Raw genomic sequence first — 27,873 nt, forward strand, 5'->3', positions numbered from 1 at the left:
GAGTTTTTACCATTATTGTCTAAGTAATAAACCATACAGCAAACCTAGAAGGTACACATTAGAGTTAAGACCTATGTTGTATCATATGTAACTTGTTCTATCCACCCAAAATATGAGGTAATCTATCTCTAAGACCCCTACCTTACTCCATATAATTTAGCTGCTATAAGTTTTATGTTAGTTTGTGACTTCTAAACTTACCAACCCCTTAATAAAATATATTGTTCAAGTAATGTCATTAGTAATGGAGCTTTTCTTTCCTTCAAATAAACAATAAACATAGAAGGATAATTTAGAAGAAGTATGTATCAATAACATTTTGAGAGATGAGCTTCTGCAATACTTTCCCAAGGGCATACTGACCAATATAATCATGAGAACCAATTTTTTACATTATTATTAAAATTTGAAAGCTATACTAAAGAGTAAAACACAGAAGATGAGGTCCTGGACAGTAGCCTTTGTAGATCAGAGTACTTAGTGTGCTCATAGAGGATATGAGTTCATTTCTCAGCACCTCTAATGGATAGGTCACAAATGCCTGATAATTCCGGTTTCACATGACGAGATTCCCTCTTAAGGCAGTATACACAAATGGTACATGCAGTTGAACAGGCACATGTCTATACTCATAAATAAAAACACCAATTTTCATTTATTTTAGAAGCGGTAAATGAAATTAATTATAACATTTTCCTTACAAGATGTATCCCTGATATTACTGTTTCAGCATGCTGCACCAGGCTGGTTTAAAGCACGTCATAGCTTTACAGAGCTAGTGGCTGAATTAGCCAGACTCCTTAATCACACACTCCAGAGCTGTTTCTGGAGCTGACTGATGAAATCAACTTTAAAAGACTATAACATTCAATAAAATTTCATCAGGTCATATTAATTATACTTAAATACATAGAGTTCAAGTTTGGGCTTAGGGGACTTGAATTTCTCATGCATTTAATTTACCCATTCTATAACTATGACATTTTGACCATCTTTCAAGACTTGGCTAACCATATTTCCTTTTATAACTATTACTTTTTTTTAGGCTATAAATTTTTGGAAAACATGGCTGTTTTTTCCTGCCTTCATTGGATTCTCTTGTTTGACATACACTGAAAGAGACAAAGACAGACAAAGGAAGGGAGTAAGAGAGGGAGGGAGAAAGAGATGGTGAGAGTATCTGTGCCCAAACTCAGAAGACTGAAAGGTGATGGAGAAAAACACGATAAGAGAATTAGAGTAGGGAGGGAAAGGATAGTGCGTTTTTAAAGACATGTTCCCATTCTTTGCTAACTTGTGAAATAAGGTAACAGACCGTGAGAGTTATGTTTGCCAAGTGTTCTGCAATAAAGCCTACTATAATCCTCAAGGCACATTCCTTCTTTTGCCAGTTTTTCTGCTTTGTTAGCCTTCACATTTTTGTGACAACCATTTATCTGAAAGGCTGAGGGGGTTTATAGCCATCATTCATTTTTTTCACTCACAAGCCATAAAAAATCCAGTTTTAGATAAAATGCTATATCGTCATCACAAGAAGTGTCATTTCTCCCATCTCAACATTTTGAAAAAAATTGCTTAAAATTTAGGAAAAGAGACTATATACAGTGGATATAAATTGTTATTTTTAAAGACTTTATCCAGTCAGTACACAAATTATTTTCTTTGTATTTAATAAATGTCAAGATTTCATTTTAGTATAATTATTAAGTCTATATTACTTAGGAAATTCTATTGTACAGGTTAGAAAAGAATGATCGAGGATGGGGTTGGTGCTATTCCTGACATCTGACATGACTGTGTAACCTCCTCCCAAACTACTGATTGTACTTCACAAAAGAAACACATCTCTTTAAAGTCATTTAAAGGAGTGATAACTGCAGAAAGGACCATGAGTCAAATTCTCCATTAGCTTGCCTCTCAACAATCAATACATATTTAATGGTGATATTTTTGTTTATGAGCTCAAGGCTAGCTCCAGACAGCCTTCAGATGTAGACAAAGTTTGTGTTCTCTGGGTTCCAATCTCACTTTCCAAGACTACTTACCTGTTCTGGAACAGGTCTTTCCCCTTAATTCATAAGCCAAGTTTTCATTTAATTTTTAACCAAATCTATCTTCTGTGATGGGCAGACATGTAGAAATTTTCTCATTATCTTCACAAGGCTTAGGAAAATAAATACGCAAATCAGGGTAACCACTGCACATCGATCTCCTCATCCACAGCAGGTATGTTTAAGCATTCTCTCTGAATAGTTCATTAGTACTGAACCAATGCTTTGGGGAGACATACAAGGTTAGGGGTATATTTTTGTGAATCTCTGATCTTATTTTCTTTAAATGATCAATATGTACTCCCTTTCCATATATGTGTTTGTCTAAAGACACAGTGCTAAACGTATATTATTAAGACTGAAACTCATAGACACCAACACAGACTCATACTGGAACACAGTTTATCTGATGTGGGTGTTTTCTCAGACTACATGATTCAGGAATATTAAATTCATCACTACCTTTGCCAAGTTTGACAAGCTTTCAACACTGCTTTTGATTGCTTTTTTTTAAACAGAGAAATCATTAGCCAAAAACACATAAAATGTGGCACTAAATAGACCATGGAAAGGAAAATTGTTCAAAGTATGAGAGTTCAAAACCGAGACAGAGCCCTGTCACATTTTAATTTAGCTGGAGATACGCACTTTAGTGTCTTGGAATAACACAGATTACTGACTTTGTTGATAGTTTTACAAATAAGATTTGGTGAAGAGATAGGTTCACAAATGCAGAATCTGCAGGTAATGAGGATCAAGCAGACACTTAAAATTCATTTGCTAATATACATGAGTAGTAGAGAAAGAGATTTCCTGAGTAAATTGAGAGAATGGGGACCTTAGGAGAGGTTTGAAGGGGAGGGAAGAGGCAGGGAGGGGAGCAGAGAAAAATGTAGAGCTCAATAAAAACCAATAAAAAAAGATACTTTTCTTTACTCTTGGAAATTAAGATGAGTAAAAGCGTAAAAATTTACTATTGGGAATTAAGTATAATGGTTAAGTAGTATCTTGGTCTTGAGACAGCTACATTAGATAAAAGAGTAGTTTTCTTCTATAATATCTCTACACAAAATATTTTTAATTATCATTCTTTCTTTGATTATTTATGTATGGGGATTTCAAAGGCAGAGCAAGGAAATAGTAGGGCCTGGGACAGTGGTTTGATAAAAATCTGTAGTTCACTATAGCTCTCCTGTGTTATGTATCAAAGTGCTTTGGAGCATTGTTAGATATTTAAAATTCTTGGAAGTAATATGGAAGTTTGGCTTATATAAGAAAGAGAAGTTGGAGTGCTTCACAATTTAACCATTAGGTTGACCCATGTGTGCTGATGCCGTGGTGTATTAGTGAAGCTAAGTATGTAGTTATCCATATGATAAAATGCCATCTTCAGAATCAGTGTGATCCATATCAATCCTAATATTTAAATATGTATTGTAATGTTAGTTAGGTCACACAGATGGGTTAGTTGGGGTAAATGGCTTAATCATAAAGACTGCTAGAGATTTTCTCTTATTTAATTGTTGTTCAGACTAAACATACCATGAAAGCATTGAGACCATGAGGATGCTATGAGGCAGTGAAGTACAGAATTTGTAGTTTAACTGTAATTTGTGGTCATCAGTTAATTATTTTCTCTGCAAATGAAGAAAACATTATTACAGCTAAAGTCAAGGACTTTCATAGACCTAGTACTTGGCAAGTCCATTCAAGATTTTCTTTGTACCATCCTGCTCATTTGAGGTTTCTTCCAGTTGGTTAATTATGTGGAATTTGCTAAAGAAGTTAACAATATTAAAATTTCAGTAGAGTCAAAATATTTCTCCTAACAATCAAATGAAAGGTAGAAAGCTACTTATATATCTTGTTTTGTCTTTATTTCTCCTAATCACTGTCCTAGGTAGATCCTAGTGTTGCTTCCCTAACACCATCAATGAGTAGTAATGTTTATGCTCCTTTTAATGGGAGATGAGATATCCCGTACTGTTAGATCTACCCCAGTACATAGGTAAACAAAGACAAAATTTTCTTCTTACATTTACAGGGAATAAACAAATATATTCAATGCCAATATTACTATGTTACTAATGGTACTATGGAAGTAACAGAGGCAGGGTAAAGGAGAAAGAGCTCAAGGAGAGCACAGGTTTTATGGAGAGAAGTTGAGAATGAGAACGCAACTAAACAGAGCCTGCTTTCTGCAGAGGGATGATTCTGTAGTTGGTCAAGATGAGATGAGAGCCATTGCATGGTTCTGGATAGGGACTTGACATGATATATCTCAGATCCGCGTGAGACCTCTCTGACAATGATGGTGAGAATAGAGTATGGAACGATGGAACACAAGAATGTCAGGGTTCAGTGGAAAGAACACTTTGGAGGTGTTCCTGGTAATGCAGAGTTAATTAGTCCAAACTAAAAAGGGTTTTTTCATATTGACTTTAGATCTCTATTGAGAAGGTATTTCTTGTTGTTACCCAAAATATCCAGTTAGCCTGAAAATTTCACTTTCTTCTTTCAATGAAACTCTCATAGGCATTTGAAACTTTTTAAAAAATGATACTTAATATACTTTCCTCATATGCCCAAGTGAAATAATTCTAAACTCATTAGTCTTTCATTTTGCTCCGGTAGATACACATTTGACTTCTGTTGTAAAAGCTATGATCAGGACTAAGCACCAGAGCCTGGAAGCTGACATCTGGTGTGTCTCTGGGAAATGTACAGGACATCCTGTGGCCTCTGTAATAGGCACATGTTACTTAGAGGCTTAGAAAACAGCTTTGGGGAAACAACCACTCAGAAGCATTTTACAGAAAAGATGCCTGCTCACACCCAATAGATAGACCATAGTAGACCCAGGAAACTACCTCTATGCCCAAGGTGGTGTTTTGGTTCTAGTTAAAAGTCCTCCCTCAAATAACAGGGTGTGTAATCAAGGCGTGACCCTGTAAAGTCTTGATTTTAAAGGTGCATCTAATAATAGCCCTCTTAATCCTTTAAAACTACTTCCAGATCATGTATAGTTTACCATGTCTTTTTTAGCTTGTGGAGGCCCTTGCATAGCAGAAAAAATAGCAGTCAACAGACTGTGCATGCACAGAACTTACAGCAGCAGCCTGTATGTATTTGATTTTGGTTAAGATACATAAAATCATTTTGCACTCATCCATTTGCCTGTGCGGTTTGTGATCATTAAAATCATGGGTTCTTCAACTTGTTTCTCCCTTCTGCCAGTTGTTAATGGGAACACCTCAGAAATTTTGCTTGAAGGCTACTCTAGTTTCATTTATGTTTCTGTGATAAAATATTCCAACAAGAGGCAACTTAGGGGAAAAAAGGGTTAAGTGGCTTAAATTCGATGTTATGGTCCATTAGTGAAGGGAAGTCAATGCAGGACCTTAAACAGCTAGTCACATCTGAAGTCATTAAAAGAGAGAAATAAATGCATGTAGGTTAGTTTACTTTCTGTTCTATGCTTTATCTTGGATTAAAATATTCATAATTTTTTCCTTGGGTGATGGTGCCACCTACCCTAAAATGGATCTTTCTGTATCAATTAATGAAGACAATCTCGAACCTAATATAGATTATTTCTCATTCAGACCCTCTTACCACATGATTCTATGTTATTTCAAGTTGACAATTAAAGGCAACTATCACAAAGACTCTGAGACACTTCATATATCTACAAAATAGGGTTCGAATTCGTTGAGATGTGTAAATTAAATCCTGAGTTGACTGCTCGTCCCATGGTGTGGAAAATGATGATAGCCGCTATTATTGTTAGTAGGTGTCACATTTTATTAAACATACTAATTATCACTGTCAGTTATGCATTTGCTCATTTTTATAGTTTGTTTAGGTGTCCTATGAGGGCAGTAGGAATGATGACAATGATAATATTTATTTTTTGAAATGTCTAAGGCAACATCAAAGCAACAGATCTGAGTGACTTTCCAAAAACTTGTAACATCTGAGTGGAAGACAAAATCAAGATCCCTAGAGTCGCATCAACATTTTTATTTTATTGTGTGTGTGTGTACTTATATGTGTGGTATATATACGCGTGTGGCTTTGTACCTGGTACACATGCCCGTTGATCACAGGTCAGCCACAGCTGTCTTCTTCTATTGCTCTTCACTTTACTTTTGGAGACAAAGTCTCTCACTGAACCCAAAGCTTACTATCTTGGCTAGACTGGCTGGGGAGCAAGCCATAGGGATCCTCCTGTCTCCACATCCGTGTGTGAGTTATAGAGTTATACCACTAAAAGCAGGTTTTTAAAAGTAACATTTTCACTTATTTTGATTAGATATACCATGACTATATCCTTCCAACTCCTACCCTCCAGGCTCCCCAACATACCTACTTTCAGACTTCATGTTCTATTATTATTGTTATTAATTTATTTTAATTATATTTACATTTTATTAACATTTATATTATTATAAATTTATTATTATTATTTATTGTTCTTGTTATCACTTGATTCCAATCAGAGCTGACCACATGGACCTGTGTGGCCATTTACTGGGGCATGGGCAACTTACCATTTCTCACATCCCCCCTCCCAAATGAGTGTCTCCCCTCCCTCAGCAGCTATTTACTCTCAGTAGCTCCCCTACTTCCAGTGTGCACTGGGAATATGTCCGCCTTCTGTGGTTGATATTGTGCAGGTCTCGTGTAGACAAACACAGCTGCTATGAGTTCCTGTGATCAAAAGCCCTGCCATTTCCAGAAGACTAACTTTTACGATACTTTTTCCCATCCTCCAGCTCTTACATTCTTTTGACCCCTTCTTCTTTGATGTTTCCGAATTTTGGATACCCTCATCTGAGGCTTAGAACTCACAATCATCTATTCTCAGCAGTTGGACCAGTTACTAGTCTCTGGGTTAACCCCCATCACTGCAAAAATAAATGTCTCTGGCCTCGATTGAAAGCGGCATCAAGCTATGGATATAAACATAAATATTGAAAATACATTTTGATAAGATGACCGTTTGGAGAAACAACAGTAGGTCTGCGTTTAGGGCCTGTAATATCCTCACTCATGGTCTCTGGACCAGATTTTCAATACTAGGCATGAATTCCATCCTGTGAAGCAAGTCTCAAAAGCCATGTATGCCAGAGTTCCAAACTCACTCCTGTTTAATTAGCAAACACCTTTTCAACCAAACCATCTCCTCCTTTAGTCAGTCCCTCAGGCTATTATTGTTTTAATTCCCCCCCCCCATATTGGTTCCTGACTATAGTCATTTCCATAAATCTCAGAGTCATTACTGTGCTAGGCAAGTCTTGCCATTGACTTTCTGGCTGTATAAGAGCCCAGGTCACTGGAGTGTTTGGACACAGTTCTACAGGCCCTGACATATTCTGCTTCCTTCTCTTGCACAAGGTTTTTCATTTTATTTTTTTTTCTCCCTTTTAAGAAGTAGTGAGAAAAGTGATGGCAATCCTGTCATCTCATCTGCCAGGAGAATTTACCAACTTGCTGCACTTGTTTCACAGTGCCTTCCAGAAGTGAGGATGTTCACAGAAAATCGCCTCTGTCCACAGCAAACACATAACCAGTTATTTAAACCAGGTTCTCTCTCACCCCCGCTTTAACTGACAGAATGCATACTGAGAGCCGCTCTTTCCCATTTCACTTACATTGCCATGAAACAAAATTGAGCATCTGTAGACGATTGAGTGAATGTTAATGTGGCTGATTTGCCAGAAAGATGGAGAACTAGGATCTTTTTTATGCCCAAACACAGAAAATCACCAGGCATAGTGCAATACTGGCGTGGACAATGCCATTTTATGCCTGTCTGACCAATCTCAAGGCTATATCAGTAACTACTCCTGATAAATCAGACTAAAGATGCCAAGGAAATCAGCGTAATGAAAATGGGAACTGAGTCCCAGTGTCATCAGTACTGCTGCTAAACTCGTACCTCCACTGAAAGACCGACTCCTGGGAATTTCTATTGAGAGGCGGAAGAATTTCTCCTGCAAATGAAAAGAGTTTGCAGAGGAAAGCTGAGCAGAAGCCTCCCTCTCATTATGTGCAAGACCCACATCACCTCTCAAGAAGGGATCGTTGTAGAGTTTGTCATATGCAATAGTCTTTTTTAAAAACATTTATTTATTTATTTATTAAAGATTTCTGCCTCATCCCCGCCACCGCCTCCCATTTCCCTCCCCCTCCTCCAATCAACTCCCCCTCCCTCATCAGCCCAAAGAGCAGTCAGGGTTCCCTATGCAATAGTCTTACAGGCATACCTCAAATTGTCTATTTAGAAAGTTTCAAGCAAATTTCAAACCTTTTATTCTTTACTCTCCTATCTGCAAAACAATTAAAAAAGAAAAAATCCAACCAAGCAAACATATAAACCAACAAAAACAAATGCTGTCCACCTCAAAGAATGTGAAGAAATTTTTGTCAGTTTATATGGCACTAAAAGAAACTATGCTATCTACCTAGAAGGAGGGGAGGGGTTTTATTGGTTGGCTTATAGATTCATTCTTATCTATCTCCAGCACAAGACTTTAATGATTTGGCATGATCTTAATCTAACTCTACTCCCTCTATGTCCTTTATAATATGAACAAACAAATAACAAAACACAAAAACCTTTGCAGTTGGGGGTCAGATATACTTGGCTGTTTAGATCCAAATTCAGTTTGTTACTAAATCAAAGCCGTAGGATGTGTTACTGAACTTTTTTCTACCTGAAGTTCCTTGGCTATAGATAGGGAATGGCTGTCACTTCCTTATGTTGGTATAATCTGAATCGACACTATGAAATAATCATTTAGTCCTTACTATTGTGCAGAAATTGGTATCTTCCATATTAAATTTTTTGTTGAAGCTTGGTGTGGTGACATAGGACTTTAATGCCTTCACTTGGGAAGCAATAGCAGGTCTCTGAAGTCAAGGCCAGTCTTATCTACATTGTGAGTTGCAGGCCAACCAGAACTGTATTATGAGACCTGAAACATTTTGGCAAATGAATTAATTTTAAATTCTAAATAATTATTCTGGCAAGCACTTTAATAATGACTAGATAATTTGTATAAAGTAATATTGGTACACACACACACACAAACACACAGACACACACTCAAAGGTGACCACAGCAAAAAGAACTAATTTATAGAGAAGGGAGCCAAAACATAGAGATGTCAGATGGCCAGATGACATGCTCGGGACCACATAGTGCTTATACTCAGGAAAGTTTGCATGTAATCTTTCTATCTCATGTCCTAGAAAGCGAACAAAGTATTTCACAGAGTCTATGCACTGACATTGAAATCATCACTAATTTTGCTTTTTGAGAAAAGACTAACTAGGATGGAGAAAAATAATATTACAGACAAAACATAGTATAAATTTTGTTGAGGATAATTTCTATCTTAAAATATACATGGATTTTGCACAAGTATACTCTTGCTTGAATTAGAAGTTATGTTAAAAGTCAAGCTTAGATTTGCTGTTTGTCAGAGGAAATAAATAAATAAAAATTTTATTTTCTCTCTCTAACAAACATATCTCACCACTAACAAACAACACCTATGGTTAAAGGATGGAAAATTATACACAGTAAATGAGCAAAGAAATAAGCAAGTATAGGTATTCTATTTTCTGAGAACATAATTTTCAAAACAAAATCAATCAGTAGAGACACTCATTAAAGGAAAAATTCCCAGAGACGATATTACTGTTATAAACATTTATGAATCAAGCACATTGTTACCCAGTTTCTTGAAGAAAATCTTGTCAGAGCTAAAAGTCATGAATTGACCCCAATAATTCATTCTTATTCATAGTTATATCCTCAGATAAAAACTAATTAGAAAAACTCTGAAGATAAATGACATTATAAATCAAATGTATCTTTCTATAGAACATTCTACTAAAATAATGAAGAATAAACACTTCTTTTATTTCCCTAAATTTTGTTTATTTATTTTACATCTTGACTGCAGTTTTCCCTCTGTCCTTTCCTCAAAATCCATCGCTCCACATAATCCTCTTCCTTATCTACTAAGAAAAGGGCAGGAATCATATTTGTACCATTGTTTTTGTACTGCTACAGAACTCTAATATAACAGAAAAAAATAAAGTTATTTACGAGATGGAACAAAAAAAAGAAAAGGGCAGGCATATGGATATTATGGATATCAACAAAACATGATGTGTCAAGTTGTAGTAAGACTAAGCATCTTACTACTAAGTACTAAGTAAGATGTACTAAGGCTGGGCGAGGCAACCCAGTATGAGGAATGGAGTCCCAAAAGTCAGTAAAAGATTCAAAGACAGCCCCTGTTCCCACTTTTAGGAGTCCCAGAAGAAGACTATGCTACTCAACTGTCACATATATTCAGAGAGCTTAGGTCAGTCCCATGCAGGCTTCCTGGTTGTCAGTTTAGTCTCGGTGAGTTCCTATGAATTGACTTTTTGGGTTTTCCTGTGATGTCTTTCATCCCTCTGGGTCCTACAATTCTTTCTCCCTCTCTTCAGCAAGATTTCCCTTACTTAACCTAATGTTTGTCTATGGCTCTTTATGTCTGTTTTCAACAGATGCTGGGTGAAGCCTCCTCTCTGGTGACTATTGGTCTAGGCACCAATCTATGAGTACAGTGAAATAACATTAGGCACCATTATATTGGTATTATTTCCTACAGTAGCGTTTGGTTCTATCCAAGGTCTCTGGGTTATCTAGCCTTTGGGTCCTGGTGCTCCAGGCAGTGACAAGAGTGGGTTCATTCTCATGGCATGGGTCTCAGGCCGGACCAGTTATTGGTTGGCCACTTGCCCAATCTCTGTGCCACCATTACCCCAGCACATCTCATAGTCAGAACAGACTGTAGGCTGAAGGTTGTGGCTAGATTGGTTTCCCAATCCCTCCACTTTAAGTCTTGCCTGATCACAAGAGTTGACCAATTCAGGATATATATATATATATGTTCAATTGCTAGGTGTCTTAACTGGGGTCATCTTTGTAGGTTGCTGGGAGTTTCTCTTGCAGTAGATTTCTCCATGGCCCCCAAATTCTCCCCCTTTCCAGTCATCTCTTCTAGTACTGTCTCTGACCTGGTTCTTCATGTTCCATCCCTACCAACCTCTAGTGTACCCACAAAGTCTTTTCTATTCCCCCTTCCCAGGGAAACCTGAGTGTCCTCCTTGGATGGTCCTTGTCATCTAGCCCCTCTGAGCCTGTGAATTGTAGCATAGTTATCCTTTACTTTACAGCTAATACCCACTTACAAGTGAGTACATGCCACGTTAATGCTTTTGGATCTATATTACATCACTCAGGATGATTTTTTTCTAGTTCCTTTCTAGTTGCTTTTGAATTTCATGATGTTATTTTTTTTTAACAGCTAAGTAAAACTCCATTGTGTAAATGCATATCATTTTCTTTACCCACTTATCACTTGAGGGGTTTTCATGATGATACCAGTACAGGTAGTCACACTACATGTAAGATGTTAGAAACTCTTTCTTTGGGACTTTTAGACTTTGAAATGAAATGTGTGGGTAAGGATTAACTAATTCTCTGTCTCTTTTGTATGTTGTCATTTAGACTCCAGAAGAGCTAGAAGATGATTCTGACTTTGAGCAAGAAGATTATGATGTGCGTAGCCGGACAAGTGTTCAGACTGAGGATGACCAGCTCATTGCTGGGCAGAGTGCACGGGTGCGTGGACATTAAACACTTTGGATAACTGCCCAGAGAGAAACTCACACAAATCGCTGAAGGAAATTTCTGAACTTCAGATGCTGGGTACCCAGACATCTTTGATTCGGTAGCTTGGGGTATTCCTTGGGTAGCCTACAGCAATGCACATTGTTCATGATGGTGGCAACCACCACTGTTCCCATTTTCTTTTATCCCTCCCCATCCTCTCTCCACCAGATGTAGCAGCTGCATCTAAGTGCTACATATTCTAACATGTATAGGGGATTGTATTTGGCTTGAGGGTAATAATTTGATAGACAGGGACCATCTATCGCTTAAATTTTGAAGTATTCTGAGTAAAACCTCCAAGTTCAGAAATAGCACAAGAGGTAACCGTAAATGGAAAATTAAAGTACTTCTTTGTTACTGGCTTGATAATTGCTACTTAGTTTAGGGTAGAGTTGATAGGAAAGATCATGTTGACTCAAGGGTATTGGGTAAAGAGAAATCTTTGTTTTTCCCTAATGCTTATCTGTTTTCAGGGCCAAGTCTTTTCTTAAATGATAGAAAGAAGTTACACAATGTTTATGAGTTTTGAGTTTTAAGGATGAGTTAAGCAATAAAATATAACAGATTTGTCAAACAGATGAACACTTGGTGGCCTGGATCACAGCACAACTAGTATAATGAACATCCCACAGCTGGGCCAACAATGGGAATTGTGAAAGAAAAGTAAAAAACAAAAAAATTAAGAGAGTAAAATAAAAAGGACTAAAATAAAAAGAAAATGTGTTCCAAATGACTGTACCTAAAACCCACTTTACCTTTTGTACTATAGACCTTGGTATCTTTGTTCTAGAGGCAAATGAATGAAAAAAAATACAGATGCAAATTGATAGAGACACAGGGGTAAAAATTCAGATACTACAGGCACAATGGCATATGGTACAGTAGCACACAAATTTATTTTTGAGAATATATTGTGATTTCAAGAGTAACCCTGGCCAAATAGTAAAGACCTTATGCCTATAGTTAGATACTGAGGGTGTTGCTCACTAGTAGAATGCTTGCCTAGCAGCACAAGGCCTTAACTGACCAGGGGAACAGAAAGTATAGTATCTCTGATTTCACAAACTTTGGTTTTTTTGTTTTGTTTTTTGTTTTTCGAGACAGGGTTTCTCTGTGGCTTTGGAGCCTGTCCTGGAACTAGCTCTGTAGACCAGGCTGGTCTCGAACTCACAGAGATCCGCCTGACTCTGCCTCCCGAGTGCTGGGATTAAAGGCATGCGCCACCATGGCCCGGCTCAAACTTTGGTTTTGATCTATAAAAGCAAATGCTAGTAGCACTCTGAGAGATATGTGTTGCTTGAATTCTCTGACATTCAGACTTATTTTTGCCAGATGTTACCCATACGCTTCCTTGGCAGCATTCTTTTGAGAATGACTTGATCTTTATAGAATAATAGTACAACATTTGCTTTATAGTAAATGCTCAATAAAAGTCCGACTCTGATCACTATTCTTCTTTGGAAAAGAAGGTCTCTTTTGAACACAGTACAGTGACATCAAAGAGTTTGAAAGAGCATAGAATCTCCATTGAAAACTCCCTAAAGATTCTTCAATCTTGCCTAAAACATCAAGACTTGGGAAGGTCATTAAGCCAGAATCTTTTGTCTGTTGGCATACCACCAAACTAATTAATCAAGCCAATTCATCTTTAAAATTAAGTAAAACCAGCATTTTCATGTCAATGACAAAGGACACGTTTGAGTAATTCATCCAAGCATTAATCAATTCTGAGTTAATTTTATTGACTGACTCTAGCCCTGGTTCCACTGATTTGTGTCCCCAAAGAATAAGATACATTATACAAGCTTTATCTTGCTTTGCGATTGCCATCTTGTGAAGATGGACTGAATAGTCTACATTTAATGAGATTAGGTTTCACATATTTTTCTCTTACACACATTATTTTTATGTTGCGTGTCAAGTCAGTGATGAAGTAAAAACAAAATTTAAATGGTTCCTCTTGATCATTATTTTTTCACTCTGGTGTTTATTTTCAGAGTGAAATATAATCAGGGTCTAAGAGAGTTAAGGACCAGGTTGTCTTATTTGCTACTTGCTAATTTGTCTTGGAGGTCCATCCCATGTTATGGATTAACTTGCAGCCAACAATTCAAATTCTCATGTTAGCCTCAATCAGGGATATAGAATTATGACTACTAAGTTGAGAAAAAGAGGGCATATCAAATAGCTAGGGTAAGAGATGGTTGAACTTTGGACCACCAGTGTTTGACAAGCTGCTAAGAACTGTGAAGGAAGTCAACTTTGTGTTTGACACAGGAGTTAGGTCTTCCAAGTAGACAGTCTTTACTGATAATGGCCTTATTTTATTTTTATTCAGGAAAATATTCCTCTCTGAAAAGGGCAAGGAAAAGAATGTTAAACCGGAAAATTAACTTTTAGCACCTTCTTCCAACATTCCTCTCAAATGTCAGAGAGAGGATTTTATTTTTTATATGGCATTTTCTGATGCTTTTGTTCAATGTTTACATGGCTATGAGTTGGTATTGTTGTATGTGCATATGTGGACTGGCACATATACTCACTGTGTATATCAGAGGAGAACATCACACATTGTGTTCTATCTGTCTCCCCCTTATTCTCTTGACACCATCTCTGTTACGGAAAAGAGGTTTCTGTGTTTCCCCCATCTCTTTCCAACTTTCAATTTCCATCCCCTGTTTCTGCCCAGGTATTGAGGTTTGGAGTATTATGTGGTCATGTCTGACATTTTATATTGGTTTGGTATACATGGATTCAGGTTCTCGTGTTTGTGCCATGAGTATTCTTAACCACTGTACAGTCTCCAAGGATTTTGTCTGTAACACTTTGAAGGTAAGTAGAAGGAAGAATGGGATTGGATATGACAATCTACTCATACATAGAGGCTATCTTACAGTATATGTCTTAGACATAGCACCTTACACTTTTACAAAACTATTTTAGGCATATGCATGTTTTGACTTTTTACATGTCTGTGCACCATGAGCATAACTGATTCCTGTGGGAGTCAGGGAAGGTTATCTCTGGAATTTAGTTACAGATAGTTGTGTGTGGCCAGATGGGTGCCGGGAATTGAACCCAGAGCCTCCAGAAGAGATGACTCATCACTTCAGCCCTTGACATGACATCTTAAATCTGTTTCTGCACATGTTGCCATAGTGTAACTAGGTCAACAGCAATTCTCTGGCTCTTAACCTTAGTGATAGAATTTATTCCTTTGAGGGCGTGCAGAACTGACTGTTAAATATAAGTTCTGAATACTCAGGTAACTTTGCTAACTCTCTTTTGCATGCCTAATTTCCAATGTGCTAGTGCCTGTGCAGGTGTGAACTCCACTCCTCATGTCAGTTTCTGTCCTAGTTCCCCCTCTGATGCTGCAGGAAAATATGTACGATGAATAATAAAAACCCAGAGACAGATATTGGGGTTCAATCTGAAAGCCAAAAAAGCAAAGCAGCCAAGCCACTAGTCTTACCTCAACTAAGGCTGGACAACCACAGACTAAGCCGACTAAGCAGTCTAAGTCTAAGAAGGCTAAGCAGACTAGGCTGACTAAACAGACTAGGCAATCAGAGCCTCTCTCTCCTTCCATTTTGTCTTCCCTCTAGTGATGGGATTAAAGGTGTGTGACGCCCTATTTTTAGGATTAAATGTGTGACCTCCCACTACCTGGATTCTTTTCTGCATTGATCTGTGTAGTCCAGGGTTGCCTTGAACTCCCAGAGATCCATCTGCCTCTGTCTCCTAAATCCTGAGATTAAAGGTGTGTGTCACCATTGCCTGGCCTCTGGCGACTTACTTTTGCCTTTGAGATCTCTAGGAAAGCTATATTTATTAAAACATAAATAAAATATCGCTATAAAGACAACTGACAGAAAGCAACATAGAGGAAGGAAAGGTTTCTTTTAGCTCAGTATTCTACATAGTCCAATCTTTGTGTGATAGTTAAGGAAACTGAAACAATTAGTCACATCCACAGGCAAAAGCAGAGAGAAAATCAGTATATGCATGTTTAGTGACCACCAACTTTCCAGTTTCTCTACAGTCCAGGTTCCAAAACCAGGGCTATGGTGCTGCCCACTTTGATGCTGGGCACTGACATCTCAATGGATAGATACAATATGACATGCCTGCAGACCTCAATGGGAAGAATATCTGTTTTCCAATCCAAACAGTAAGACTGGAGGTCAAAGTACCCAATTGTTTCACTATTTACATTTATTAACCAGCTTCAAACTCAAGTGCAGAGACATATCCCCTTGAGTTTTCACCCTTTTATAAATTTTCTTGCCCTTAAATCCCTTGTAATAAATTCTGCTTTTTCCTCGGAAAATGATTCTTGCCAGTTTGGGGACCCTTGCATTTCAAAGGTGGACCCTGGGACACGTACCTGGAGATTTATATTGAAGAAGAGTTTTAATCCCTTTGAATGGCTGCTATTTGTATCAGTGACATGCACTTTGAACTCAATAGGAAGAATTTATTAATCATAAAAAGTGAATGATTGGCTGTCCAGAGAAAAGGCAGGGAACCTAGGACAAAGGCTTGAGTTCTTGTGGATTTTGGTCTTTGATTTTCCCAGTTTGGAACCCAAATCAGCCTGGGTAGAGCCAGAGGAACTGTATATGCCATGTATGGATCAAGGCTACAGAAGCTAGAGAACTCATCACCGGGACAGGAAACAGATTTGTCTCCTTTCCCCTGGCCATGCAAATAATTTTTCTCATGTTGCATTAGTTTGAAGGAATGAACAATTATATGTTATATATGTCACATTGAATTTGATTTTAATGTAGCCAGCCTTCTATTTCTTTTCTACTTAGAATGACTTTAATGTGTTAACATTTCAAACTGCTGAGTTACATTGATAAGACCTAATTAAAACTCATGCGTTGCATTTTAATTTGATTAACTTGCAAATTTTGCAGTTGTGATCTACTGTTTATAGATAACCTTTTTTTAAATTCCAGTTTCAGAAAAGGTCAATAATGAATTTTTAAAAGCCAAGAGCATTTTAAGAATATTCAAGAAAAGCCTTGAGCTCATCGACATCCACAGGGCAGCAGAGGCAAATGTAATGACACTTGAACTCCAATCGCACCCCATTAAGTGCATTCTGCAGATCGAGCACCCCTGCAGTTAAAATAGCACCCCCTCCCTTGCAAATCTGCTTTGAAGAGGCCAGTCTTTCCTCTGAAAGGTGTCATCAGAAAATGCCTGTCATTTCTGATGACCTCTCTTGAGTGGCATTGATGCCTTGGGCAGGAAGATGCTTAAACCATCTGTCAGAGGCCACTGAGCTTCTGTTCCGAGCTGGAAGTCAAGGGCGCTAGTTTTGGAAAGTACTTTTAGGAATCAGAAGTAGGGCAGTAATGTAAATTAAAGAACAAGGGGCTGGAGGGTTGGAGAGATGGCTAATCAATTAAGAAGACTTGCTACTCTTCCAGAGGACTTGAGTTCAGTTGCCCACACTCATGCTGGATGCCTATAAGCTCCTGTAACTCTAGATTCAGAGAGATCCAATACCTTTCCTGACCTCTGTAGGAACTTCTCTGTAGTTGTATAAAGCTGCACACACACACACACACACACACACACACACACACACACACACACACAAAATTAAAAGTAAAATAAAATAAAATGTTTACAAAAATTAGAGTGTAGGTATGGTTCACCTACTTTCAGTCCTGGTACTGGGGAGACAGAAGCAGTGATCTTTGTGAATTCAAGTCCATTCTAGCCTTCATAGTGAGTTTCAGGCTAATCAGGCCTATATAGTGAGATCCTGTCTTAAAAAGAAAAAAGAAAAAAAAAAACCAAGCAAACAAAAATTAGAAAGAAAATTAAGGTTATTGATATTTAAATGGTAATTTAAGCAAAGAAGAGCCAAATGCTATAGTTGACAGGAAAGTGTCCACCCTCCAATGCAAACATTCACAGTTATGTGAATGAAAGTATATGTATATTATTTCCCATGTGGGTCCTGAATGGACAGTCTGCTGTCTGCTAGTGGTCCTACTGTATTTTTTTTTGTTTTGTTTTTTGTATTTTTAATAGAGAGAGGCAGCCAGTGAACAAACTTAATAATCCCCTAGGATTAGTGCTGCCTAAATAAAACATGAATATCTCTTTTGTGTGAAGAAGCTGTGTGAATCAAGAAGATAGGGGTACTTCAGATTAAAAATGCATATTTAATATCTGTTAGTTGAAGCCAAGTGAGAAATTTCTGGCCTTCTTTTTAACATGGAACTACAAATAAAGTTTATGAAGGCTCTTTATATATTATGAATCTTTGTAAAGTTTATGGAAATACTTTAAAATATTTCCAAACATAGCATGTTAAATATTTTAACTAGCATATTTCTATCAGTCTTGTTTCTACTTTATGTGAACATACAGACCCATACTATATGAGGTTCATGTGAACATGCATAAAAGTCTACATATGTAAATCCTTACTCTCTAAAATTTTATGGAAGTTTAGTAGGCATGACTCTGTAAGAAGGTACATCATCCAGGTTCCCATGAGTTCAAGCTAACATTTCTCTGGCCCATGAAACTCTATCATAAGGGTTTATGACTTGTTAGGCAGAACTGGACTTTCAACTGCCTTTTCTCCACTGGGCTGAGGTCTTCATACAATTTTGTATGGCTGTAAGGTGATGTCGTTGTACACAGTAGTGAAAAATGTTTTTTGTCTCACCGCCTTGGTTTGAATTCTCATTCTCCAAATTATAAATTTAGACCAATCTAATTCAGGGAATTGTTCAATTGAGACTCTAGGCTGTATCAATTGGGCAGATGGAGCTAACAGGGGCGACTTCCTTTTGCTTCTTCTTGTGGACTAAACAAACACGCATTTCGAATACCTTCATTTACTCACTTAACAAACATTAGATTTCCCGCTTACACAGCCTTTGTCTCTTTTGAGAACTCATGGACAACAGAACTATAGGAGAAGCTAAAGAACTATCCAAAGACCGTGTCTGTCAAATCTTTTGCAGGTGGCCATGGGCAAACATTTCACTTGGAACATAGTATAAAAATGGTGTTTAATCAACAAGTTTGATTCTAACTTCTAGTATGATTGGACATCATATAAACCTTGGTAGTTATAGCCTGTAAATCACTCATGAATATTTAAATGATCAATTACCCGATCCTTGCTTGTAGAAGAAATTCAGGATAGATAGCTGAGAGATGTAAACCACAGTATGTTTTATTTATCTGATTAATACATTCCCTTGTATCAAGGCTGTTTCTGTACAAATATCTTATATTGTTGATCAGTGACATTGAACATATGGCAAACAACACTAATGCATGACTCAGCACAGCTATCTAGCTCTTGTATTTTTTTTTTCAAAGAGAAAAATAATAGCCTTTTTTTCCTTAGGGATACTTAGCACCATGCTTAGGACCTACTCCGCATGGTGGTGTCAGCACTGAGAGCAGCGCATCGATATGAAAAGTGTAGTGCAAGTAGGCTGACAAATGGACCCTTGTTTACAGTTAGAGAGATGATTTAAGGCAGAGGATGACTTTGTTCAGCATCATCTGGGAATGCACACATTGGTGACTCAGAGTTTTCTGCTTCTCGCATCATTTGCAAGTGACTGGAGAAGTGTTTCAAGTATTGATTTGGGGTTTACAAATATATTTAGAAGAATCAGCAAATTTGCAAATGAAGAGTGTGAAAAGCAAGAAGACTCCTCTTTTTTTCCTACATTCCCTTACCCAGCAACTTCTGCAATTCAACCTTTGCTTCCTAATCTCATTCAGCCACAGCAGCCCCAGTCTCTGAACATCTGAGAGCCCAAATGCTCTGACACTTGAAACACTATGTATTATGTTAAATATAAACATTTTTTATATTTCCTCAGTATCTTGGAGTTTTCCATTAGGGACATTCTCCCTAGTCTAAATGTTTTCTGTGTAGGCATCTTAGAAAGGGGATAGAAATCTGGACTTCCATTTCAATGCCATCATATATTCAAAGGCTCTCCAAAGAGCCATGATCATCCAGGAAGATGGGGGAAGAAAGAATAAAGGACGCCATCCACTAAATTTCCTAATAAGGGAATAGTTACTTATTTGTGTCAGTTTCCCATTGATACTTTCATTTTTACTCAAAGAAAGTCTTTTCAAGGCACACTAGTTGGATGCGCAAATATTGTTTAAAATTCCTCTTCTTCCCAGCAACAGCAGGATTTTTTCCCTTTCCTCTCTGAACCGCTTCCAGCATTGAAAGAGGTACATTCTTTCATCTGGTCAAAGTTTCCTGAGACCAAATATAAAAATTGTTAAGAATAGATTCTTTTGAACAAGTGTATGCCATCAAAGAGACAGTGAGGCTCTGCTACTGTCAGTGTGTCTGCACTTGGATCTCTCTGTATCATTTATATAAGGGGGGGGGGGCTGGAGGACCTGGCCAGCCTGTCCTCTTGTCTTGGCTGCAGTAGAGAAGACACACATCTTCTAGAATGATGGGACATCATATAAACCTTGGCAGTCTGAGTGTGCCATCCAATGGGAGCAGAGTGAACATGTAGTTCTTAATTCCTTCATCAACATTAGTCATGCTTCTCCCCCTGTAACCCACACAGGCCATCATGGCGCAACTACCACAGGAGGAGAAAGCAAAAATAGCTGAGCAGGTGGAGATTTTCCACCAAGAAAAAAGCAAGCTGGATGCTGAAGTGGCCAAGTGGGATGACAGCGGCAATGACATCATTGTGCTGGCCAAGCAGATGTGTATGATCATGATGGAGATGACAGACTTCACAAGGTGAGGCCCAGAGGTAGGGAGATGGCCATGTTCTTGCTAAACCCACATGTGTAGCACTGGCTAGTCACAGGAAAGTCTGTTGAAATAGTAAAGTGCCATGACAAAGAAAGGTGACGCTCTTAGTGACTTACAAGTCAAGATGTTTACCTGTGGAGGGGAGTGGATTCATTTCTGCTTATAATTATGATTGCTTTAGGTATCTATTATAAGGCACTCATAAAAACAAACCCCCAAGGGTTGGGTAACTCATCTGTGTTCTGTACTGGTTTTAAATATGTTTAAGTACTATTCAGAAGAAAAAGTGAATGTTTTGTTAAGTTCCTGTTGGAAAAATATGTGCATGTTTCTATGTGCATTTGTTTATTCCATGTGCTCTAACAAAACACGACTTAGCACTGTTTTTGGCTCCCTTCTCACCCTACTATACCAGGACTTATGTCCGACAGATGAAGATGACAAAACTCTTACAGGGAAATTGTGAACATTTTTCTTTTCCATCTGAGCAGCCCTTCTCATAGGTCGGAAAGGAGCCAACATTCTGACAGGAGCCTTTGCTTCACCACAAGTCGTGGGTGCCTGTGTCATTCCCTTTGGTGTCTTCCTAAGAGGGCAATGACAACTGTCTCTGCCCTTCTGAGCTACATAAAGGGCAATCAGATGCAGAAAAAAAATTACAGGGGAAAGGGCCCTTCATTCTGAAGAAGAAGATGAAGTGGTGTGGAGCAAGTCCTTAACATTGTTTGCAAGAGGGTAGCATAGCATTCACAAACTTCTCAGGAGAGGATTTACCCCAAATGCATGATGCAAGTAGGAACTATCTTGACAAACACAAAGCATCTGGCAGGTCCGTTCACAGTCTTTTTCCAAATGCTGTGTTTGTGTTTGTTTGTAATGTGTGCGTACAAGTAGAGGCGCATGTGTTATGGCATGTGTGTGGAAGTTAGAGTCCATCTTCAGGTACTCAACGTCACTTCTACCCTCTCTCTTGTTCTCTACTGCTGTGTGCTCCCCATTTGATAACCTATGGGATTGGACGGATCCACCTGTTTCTGCCTGCCTCTTGCCATGGGCATATTAACTGAGATTACAGATGCACCTTCTGCACCTGGCATTACAAGGGTAGCTTCGTGGTGATCTGAACCCCTGTATTCAACTTTGTACAACAAGTGTTTTATTTACTGAACCATCTCCATAGGTCCAGATTTAATTTCTGATTTTTAATTTTCCTGTGAAAATTCTGTAACTTTAGGTTATTGTAACTGATACATCATTGGGGTAGAATATGACTCAAAATTAATGCTACATCATAAGATAGTATTGTGCCACAGCATATGCGTATATACATAGATGCACATATATATATACTAAAAAGAAAATTAATAGACCACTCATTTAAGTTTATTTTTATCATATGTAAAGATGTTTTGTGGCTGAGTATTCTGTGATAAAATCATGCAAGACATATAGCAATGTCAGATTATCACCTAGTGGGTGAGAACATTTTTAATAATTGTTGACTGCTTCTTATAAGGAAAGGCAAGAATTGATTATAGGTTTTAATAAAATACAGAACATGGCTATGTCATCCCCTTTACCCTTTACCTCGGGCAAATATGTACTAACGACATTACTTGGCTCCTTTTCCAAATCTTTCAAAATTGTTTTTGATTCTAGCAAAATGATTTCAGTGTTAGGACTGTGACCTTCGAGAGCTTTAAATGTCATCATATTCATTGAAAGTTCAAGTTCGTACATTTAGTTAGTCTCCTTCAGCTTCACAAATGTATTTCTAACACACAAAATAATATCGGGGGGAAAGTCCGAGCCATTATTTATGTCTGGATTGCCTACAAATCAGACGGTGGTGGCAGCCTCAGTCATTGCTTCCTAAGGCCCACGATGACTTCATTTGCTTGCTTTCAACATTTTATTAGTATTTTATCTGATGGATATTATGCAACCCATTAATAACATCAGTGGAACAAATAATCTCATTAGTTTGAAGTGAATAATGAATCCAGTCACGTTGCTAGTTTAGATCAGAAGAACATTTTGTAATTTGCATTATATATAAGTGTGGTCAAGGAAGATAAATATATTTGAGAGGGTCCTATCCAATGATGTTGAATAACACAGGCTCTTTATTAGTCAAAGCATCATTTTAAAACTGAAAAGAAAGCTTGTTCAATTTCCTACAGAATTCATGTAAGAATTTTTTTGTGCTGATCTGAATAATGAACTGTCCAGTTTGTTACAGGTTATCATTTTTCCTAATGCCTGATGAGCTCTCCCTTGCTCTCTCTCTCTCTGCTCTATAAACACACCACACACACACCTGCACACACGCATGCATGTGCATGTGCACGTGCATTTGTGTACATGCATGTGTACACATGTGTGAGTGTGTGTGTAGCTAATGAAAACAAAACCATGGGAAGGTATAAACTGATAGTGCAGCCCAGGAGGCTGAGGCTTGCTCGCCTTGCCATCTGTGCATTCTCACTGTGAGCAAAGTAGCACTTGACTGTGTCTTTCTTAATGGCCTCTCACCTAAGTTTACTGCATTCAGTCTTGTTTATTATTATTACTGAAATTGCATTTTCTACTTCAAGAAGGAGTAATTGTAGCTTTATACGGCTAAACATTCCTAAGTACCATTTCCTATTATTTAAAGTTTATATAGAGTTGATTAGAGACCATAGCCTGACTCCTCTATTCAAGTGTTTATAGGGCCTCTAGGTCTCACAGTCACCATTAATTTATTATTGTGCTCTATTATTCATGTCACTGCATATTCATTAACTGGATTCCCACATCTCCATGAATCCACTCAGTTAATCAAATGGAAGAGGGGGTACCTGGCTATTCATGAACTATTTCCTTCATGGAATATAGAGGACCTATTGGGTTTCACATTCCTTTCTTTCCTTGGCTCTTTTTTTTATAATCTAATGGGCAAAAGCTGAAGTACCATCCCTTGTACAGCAAATTCATACTTCTTGCGTCCTTTTGAGAAAGTGCTGTGTACCAGTCTGGTGTTGCCCAACCAAGAGGCATGCAGACAGCCTTAGTTCAGCCTTAACCGAATAAAAAGGATCAAAATTCTCTTGTAAACATTAACGTAAAGGGAGTAGTAAACGGGGGATGAGGTGGAAATAATCTGGACATAATCAATTATAAAACACCAAGCAATGAACTAAAATTCATACAATACTTCTAAACTTTGTTCTGCTTTAGTTAAGAAGCTCACTTCCTCATCTCAGAGATTCGAGCTGGCATTTCAATATCATTCCTTCCCCTTCTCTTTTTACACTACAACTGGTCAACAAAGACAACTATCTAACTTGCTTATACAAAACTTTTCCTCTTTTTACTGTACCCTTCAATGCCTGCCTTTTTGTCCATCTGTTTCTGGTTTGTACTTCAATGACATGACCTAAATAATACACCTATAAGAGTTGAACTCGTGGCTCTCAGATCCTTCCTGACATCTTAGGATTTACTAGATTCTGTATGCTGTTTTTCTAAGATACCTATCTGTGCTTTACTTGCTGTGGCAAGCTTGTGTATGTGCATATGTGTGTGTGCATGTGTGCATGTGGGTGCATATGTATGTTATGTTGGTGGACATGAAAGGGTATGATTAGGGTGTCAATTTGTTCCTTCCACTGTATATTTCAGGGTTTTAATTCAGGTCACCTTGCTTGGGGTTCAGACACTTCTATCCACTAAACCATCTTGCTGGTCCTGGGAGAATTTCTTAGAGCATTTTTCTTTTGAAACAGTGGTTCTAGAGAGGCTTTTTATGATTCCACATATTTACAAATACCCTCATTGCATTTCCGTTCTAGAGAGTTACATTTGACATTAGCAAACTAGATGTGTTGAGAAGGCTATAGAAAATAAACCCTTTAAATTTGAATTAACTTTGAATTAGAATTCTGCGTACTGAATACTTTGCTCACAATGTACTGACACATTGCTATTGCCCATTAAGACTCACAGGCTTTTTGTAAAATAAATGCAAATTAGTTGGCAAATGGGAGCTCACAGCACTGAAGTAATAGTTTTCCCAGCTTGACTCTCTTTTTGGAGTGACCACTTCTTGGGAAAGACTCCAAATATTGGTCTTTATGTACAAATCAGCTGTACTTAAATGAAAGATATTGCAAGATTCTGCATAGTAGAGAAGTAATAGATTTCATTTCTAAGAACACTAACAACATGTTCCAGGTGAGACAATAGAATGATTCCTGCCATTAGGGACACAAGGTTCTCTAAAACACCCTTTCAAGCTTTCCCACTGTAGACTTGACTCTAAGATACAGACACATCAGGATGTGTGTCCTCATTTTGAGATAGGCTGCAATAAACATGAGGCTAACATCACTATTGCATTTGTCTTCCAGTGATAATACTATCTTGGAAGCCTTACCAATTTCCTAGGTCAGTTTTCTTGTATGTTTGTTTTTGTGGCTTTCAGTTTTTTTCTTTTCTGGTTATTTATTTCTTGATTCAGTGCTATGCAGACGGTTATAACTCATTTAGTTTTGTATGGTTTGATAAAGTAGCTTCTAGCTGAATATGGGTGTTTAAATTGTTTCTGATTGTTATATGCAACATAAAGTTTACTATGATAATAATCATTTAAGTAGGCAAATACGACACACTAAGTACACTGGTGTGTATCTTTTACTGGCATTGGTCTATACATTTTCATCTTCCTTAAACTTGAATCTAGTTGCCTGCTAACTCCCTGTCACCTGCTCCCCACAGCTCCTGCAAAACACCAGAAAAATCAGCTTTCTCTCTCTGTGGCATTGGTCACTATAGGTATCACATGAGAGGCATAGTTCACATCTTTCTTTTTGCATCTGACTTCTTTTGTAGCAAATATTCTTTTCAGAGTTCATCCGTGTTGTCACAGCACAAAATTGTACTTTTTTAAAGTTGAATAATATCCCACTGAAATGTATATACTGCATTTGGTTTCTCCACGCATCTGCTAATGGGCATTTAGTGCTTCTTCCTTTGAGTGTTGTGAAAATGTGCTGTTCAGGACACAGAGAAAATATGTCTTATAGTCCCCATGTATAGAGGAATTGGAAGATCCTATTGTATTTTAAAAATTTTGAGGAATCATCAAATCAGTTTTTGAGGTTCCTGTATTATTTTGCATTCTTACCAGTAATTGACTAGTGTTCTAACTTCTTTATATCAAATATAAGTATTTTCTGTTTTGTTTTTGTTTTTGTAGTTCTCGATGCAAATAAATTGGAATAACTTTTTAGTTTTGATTTTTATTTCTCTAGTGACCAGTAACATTGTATATTTTTTTAAATCATATACAAACATGTTTTTTAAAATATTTATTTATTTATTATGGATACAATATTCTGTTTGTATATATGCCTGCTAGAAGAGGACACCAGACCTCATTACAGATGGTTGTGAGCCACCATGTGGTTGCTGGGAATTGAACTCAGGTCCTTTGGAAGTGCATGCAATGCTCTTAACCACTGAGCCATCTCTCCAGCCCCTGTATGTTTGTTTTTTATCTCTTACCCCTTTTAATTGAATACTTTAGTTGCTGTCAGTTTTAATATATTCTGAATATTTATTTCCTATTAGACAATAAGATTCACAGATTTTTTTCCTTGTTTTGTAGGTTTTGTTTTCAATATTCATTGAAAATATACTTTGATGATAAAGTTTGAAATGTAAGGTCAAGTTTAATTTTTCTTCAGTTGGTTCTGCTTTTTTATTATTATTATATCCAAGAAATTTCTGCCAGATCAAATGCCATGAGTGCTCACACACATTGCTTTCCTTGTGGCTTTATTGCTGATCAATTTGTAGCTGAATGTTTTGCTGGTGGATGGAAAGTTTCCCTAGCAACATTTATTGAAAATACTCTTTGCTTCATTAAGTGGTCTTACCCCCCTGTGGAAAACCACTTGTCCATGTGTGTGAGGTCCTATTTCTGAGCTTGATTCTGTCCCCTTTGTCTATTTTTCTGCCTTTGAGTCTGGACTCTGCTCTTTTGTCTACTGTACATTTTATTAAGTTTTAAAATCATAAACTATGAGGATTTAATCTTTTTTTTCTCTGTCAGATTGCTTTGGCTACTTGAGATTCCTGGTAAATTTAGGACATTTCATTTTGTTTTGGCAAAACATATTACTGAGATATTAATATGGATTGCTGTGAATCTGGAGATCTCTAAGTCACCTAATTGGTGTTTGTGGGATGACTTTCCATGTGCCATCTGAGTTTCTTCCAGCAATGTTTTATACAGCAGTGAACACATATATCTGAGGCCTCCTTAATTATGTTTACTCTTTATTTATTATTCTTGGTGTCTATTTAGTGGAATTTGTAAAAAAATTCTTTTGTGTCAGAGGACTGGACCCAGAGCCTTATTTATACAGGGCAGACACTAACATATGAGCTATGCCAATCCTGAGTTGCTTCCTCAATTCTATTTCATGATCATTTATTCTTAATGCCAATAAACATGATTGTATTTTTGTGTATTCTTGGGTTTCTAGCCCATTTCTTTCTGAGAACAAATATCATTTGGGAGTGTCCCTTAGTTTTTCTCCATGACTGTCAATGCTCCACTCAAAAATGAGTGTATGTGTTACCATGAAATATTTGTTTACTTTTGTGACCCTTTCTGATCCTCTAACACAGCTTCTAACTCTAGGAGTTCAAACTGAACTTCTAGTGTGGACACTGGAGTCGTAAACTTTTGTTTATCATTGTGGTACCAATGAGTGCGTGAACTAGAGTCACTTGTGGAATAAAAACTAATCATACTGGGTTTTCACTGTGGTCACAGACGAGCATCTGGGCCTCAAGTAAATGCAATGTCTCTAAAGCTATTCCTTCCTACCTTAGAACATTCTTATAAATTTTTAAAATTTATCTTTTAAGGTTTATTAGGAGACATATTTTGAGATCCTTTGGAATTATATAAGTATATAAATACATATGTGTGTATGTATGTATATGTATTTGTGTTTTTAATATGTATTGTGGTGTGAGTTTATATGCATCACAAACACATGCAAGTGTCCACAGAGGCCAGAAGAGAACATAAGATCCCTTGGAACTGGAGTTAAGGCATACTCCACTTCAAAATACTTGAAGTAAACAAACACACATTTTTTTGGCAACGAAAAATAAAGCAACCACTAAGCTTTTAATGGTGCTGTTTAGATAAAGGCAAAGGCTAACAGGTATCATGTCAGAGTAAAGTTTAGAAGAGATTTTCTACAGTC

The 27,873-nt window shown here is 37.4% G+C and overlaps 1 protein-coding gene across 4 annotated transcripts in view; it reads left to right on the top strand.

The window, feature by feature from the left end:
- Ctnna2 (catenin alpha 2) overlaps positions 1-27,873 on the top strand; it is a 1,099,183-nt gene that overhangs the window by 1,027,164 nt on the left and 44,146 nt on the right. For all 4 annotated transcript variants that reach the window (XM_075983800.1, XM_075983801.1, XM_075983798.1 and 1 more), the window contains 2 exons: positions 11,632-11,745; positions 20,406-20,587. In XM_075983800.1, the coding sequence (XP_075839915.1) occupies positions 11,632-11,745; positions 20,406-20,587 (296 nt within the window). The remainder of the gene's footprint in view (positions 1-11,631; positions 11,746-20,405; positions 20,588-27,873) is intronic.

The sequence above is a fragment of the Microtus pennsylvanicus genome, chromosome 8, assembly GCF_037038515.1.
Source record: "Microtus pennsylvanicus isolate mMicPen1 chromosome 8, mMicPen1.hap1, whole genome shotgun sequence".
Lineage (NCBI taxonomy): Eukaryota > Metazoa > Chordata > Mammalia > Rodentia > Cricetidae > Microtus > Microtus pennsylvanicus.